The sequence below is a fragment of the Penaeus vannamei genome, chromosome 8 (genome assembly GCF_042767895.1).
Source record: "Penaeus vannamei isolate JL-2024 chromosome 8, ASM4276789v1, whole genome shotgun sequence".
NCBI lineage: Eukaryota > Metazoa > Arthropoda > Malacostraca > Decapoda > Penaeidae > Penaeus > Penaeus vannamei.
Genome location: NC_091556.1, coordinates 37268856 through 37271355, shown reverse-complemented (window position 1 = coordinate 37271355; position 2500 = coordinate 37268856). Strand labels below are relative to the sequence as shown.

Sequence of the window (2500 nt, the reverse complement as noted above, 5' to 3'; positions counted from 1 at the left end):
CCCAATTTAAGCCTTGTACGTTACTGGTTCATAGAGATACATGAGGTGCATAACAAGTAGGTTACAGGTCTTCTGTTGCATTATAAATACACTTACTGGTTAAATCCAACAAAATGCTGAGCTAGGTTCTGGAATTAATGTCTTGGGAAACTTGATGTTATGATAGTGTTATGATGGATATAGGACTCCATTATCAAGGGATCAGCAAGATTGCAAAGCAAAGGGATAATGATAAGACAAATCCAAAGATTATGCTCATAGAAAAGTAAGAATGAGAGTGACTGCTTTCATTATGCAATTTGTGTGAATTACATTTCAAAAGTTTTCTCTTTTGTAGAATTATTCAATTATTGAAGGTGTGATGGACAATGTGAAGTAGACATTTTGTTTTGTAAATTTATTCAACATTTGCCACCATGAACTCTGTTCACAGTATGTAAAAAGAACAGTAGTTCCTTACAGTATGGATGCACTTACCAGAGACAAAGTCCACAACTCCATGTCAGAAAATTTATTCATGAATCTAAGTTACCGTGACTGGGCATGCCCTCCAGGAACTGTCCCCCAGCACCCCCCAGAAAACATTGTCTTTACATCGGTGTGCACAGCAAGATAGAGCTGAATCTCAGGAGCACCAAATGGACTTTAGCTGAGAGCAGGACTTTCCACAGTCTTTTTTGCCTTTATTTGTGGTGTTACTATCCATGTCTGCAAATTATTTCTTGTACTGACTATTGCAGTGTTTTGTCCTCTACAAGGATATCATATTCAATTTGCCCTAACTTAGTGTGTCCATACTGTAAAGATTAACCCAAACAACAACTGCCAAGGCTTCTTTCATTCCTACCAGAATTTGACTTTGTATAGGTTTTAATATCAAGGTTAGCTTAATGTGCACCTATAAAAGATTCATTGACTTGTCCTAGGGATAGAGTTTGAAATTTCATTTTTATCAATCTCTCAGCTTGCTTTTTTTATTTACTCTATTTAGAGAATTCTTAATATCTAGATTTTTAGAAATAGCTCATGACACCAGTATTGAATGTGAAACTCCTTCATTACTTGCAAATGTGAGGCCAGACTGTCAATGAACCATTGGTTATATCTGGTTTTTGTTAGTTACTTGGAGTCAGTAGAGCTGAGATGGAATATTAAATAAATTGATTTCTCATAGGCCACAGTCTGATGAAGTGCTATAGCATACTATGCTGTGTTATGGACCATGACTGATATTTTGATATTACATAACAAGATGTACTTGTAGATAACATTAGCTTCATATTTGACAATCAACTTTATTTTGCTGCATTGTATCGTACATTTAATTTCCTCATTTACTGTTAATGTTATCCTCTTGTTGTTAGTGTTCTATGAAGATATTTTTTATTTGCAGTTTTGCCAAGCCAGATTGAACGTCTGTACAGCCGCTTCACCAGCTTGGACAAGGGAGACAATGGCTCTCTCTCAAGGGAGGATTTCCTTCGTATTCCTGAGTTGGCCATCAACCCACTTGGTGACCGAATTGTCCATGCTTTCTTTAAGGTAATTGTTGCTCTCTTTACTGGAGGGATCTTGTTTTTATGATATATAAAATCATTAATCCATTGGATCCAGATTCTTCACTTGGCCTAAAATACATGCATTTGGCTTACTTGATCAGCCACTCTCACAGGTGCGTGGCTTTTAGACCAGGCCCTTGCAAACACTCGTGTGTGGTGACATGACTCTTTGTCTTCCCTTTACAATGTTGTTTCTTTTTCTGCAGAAGCATTTGTAGCTTTTTTACCATTTCTCAATGTCCATATTTGTCATTTGATTTACATTATCCAGATGGTAAAATAGGTTTTTTTCCTTGCACAGACTCCATATCATCTCTCTAAGTAGTCTGTAACTCAGTGCAAGTATAATGATAATAAGGAACATTTTGTTATTTGCATCACTTTTTATATTTTTTCATAATTGCATCTCTAGTAACGGTAGCCAGGAATAGGATTCAGGGCATGGAAATAACTTCCACCCTGGAGGTCATGGCTCATGGACAGTACATTCCACACTAGTTTATTGAAGGAAATATTGCAAAAGCCCCTTCCTAAATACAAAATAAGTCAAATCACTCCAGAGGTTTGTGCACTTATGGCAAGTCTTTGTCACCCTGGTCTTCAGCCAAAATGCCCATGAGGATAAGTTTATGTCACCCACAGCCAGATTTCCCCATGAGAGCATGTTCATGTTACCCTCTCCACAAGCCAGATATTTTCATGCCGTGATGGTCATGTCTTCTAGATCATAAGGGTTAATCTGATACAGTCTGTATTTTATTATTCCCCATTTCTATATAATTATTTAACTTGGTATAGAACAAATATCTCAACCAATTATATCTAAAACCATAAGCTCCCACTTGATATCATTCCCTATTTCATTTTAGGAGAGTGAGGATGATCGTGTGAACTTCTGCCAGTTTGTGCGTGTACTGGCTCACTTCCGTCCAATTAAGCGA

At 37.0% G+C, this 2500-nt stretch overlaps 1 protein-coding gene across 1 annotated transcript in view; it reads left to right on the top strand.

Annotated features, from left to right (window-relative positions):
• Positions 1-2500, top strand: part of elm (calcineurin like EF-hand protein 1 elm) — an 8336-nt gene that overhangs the window by 1421 nt on the left and 4415 nt on the right. Inside the window, exons 2-3 of the mRNA XM_027383838.2 lie at positions 1394-1542; positions 2429-2500. The exon at positions 2429-2500 is cut by the window's right edge and continues 43 nt beyond it. Coding sequence (XP_027239639.1) covers positions 1394-1542; positions 2429-2500 — 221 coding nt within the window. The remainder of the gene's footprint in view (positions 1-1393; positions 1543-2428) is intronic.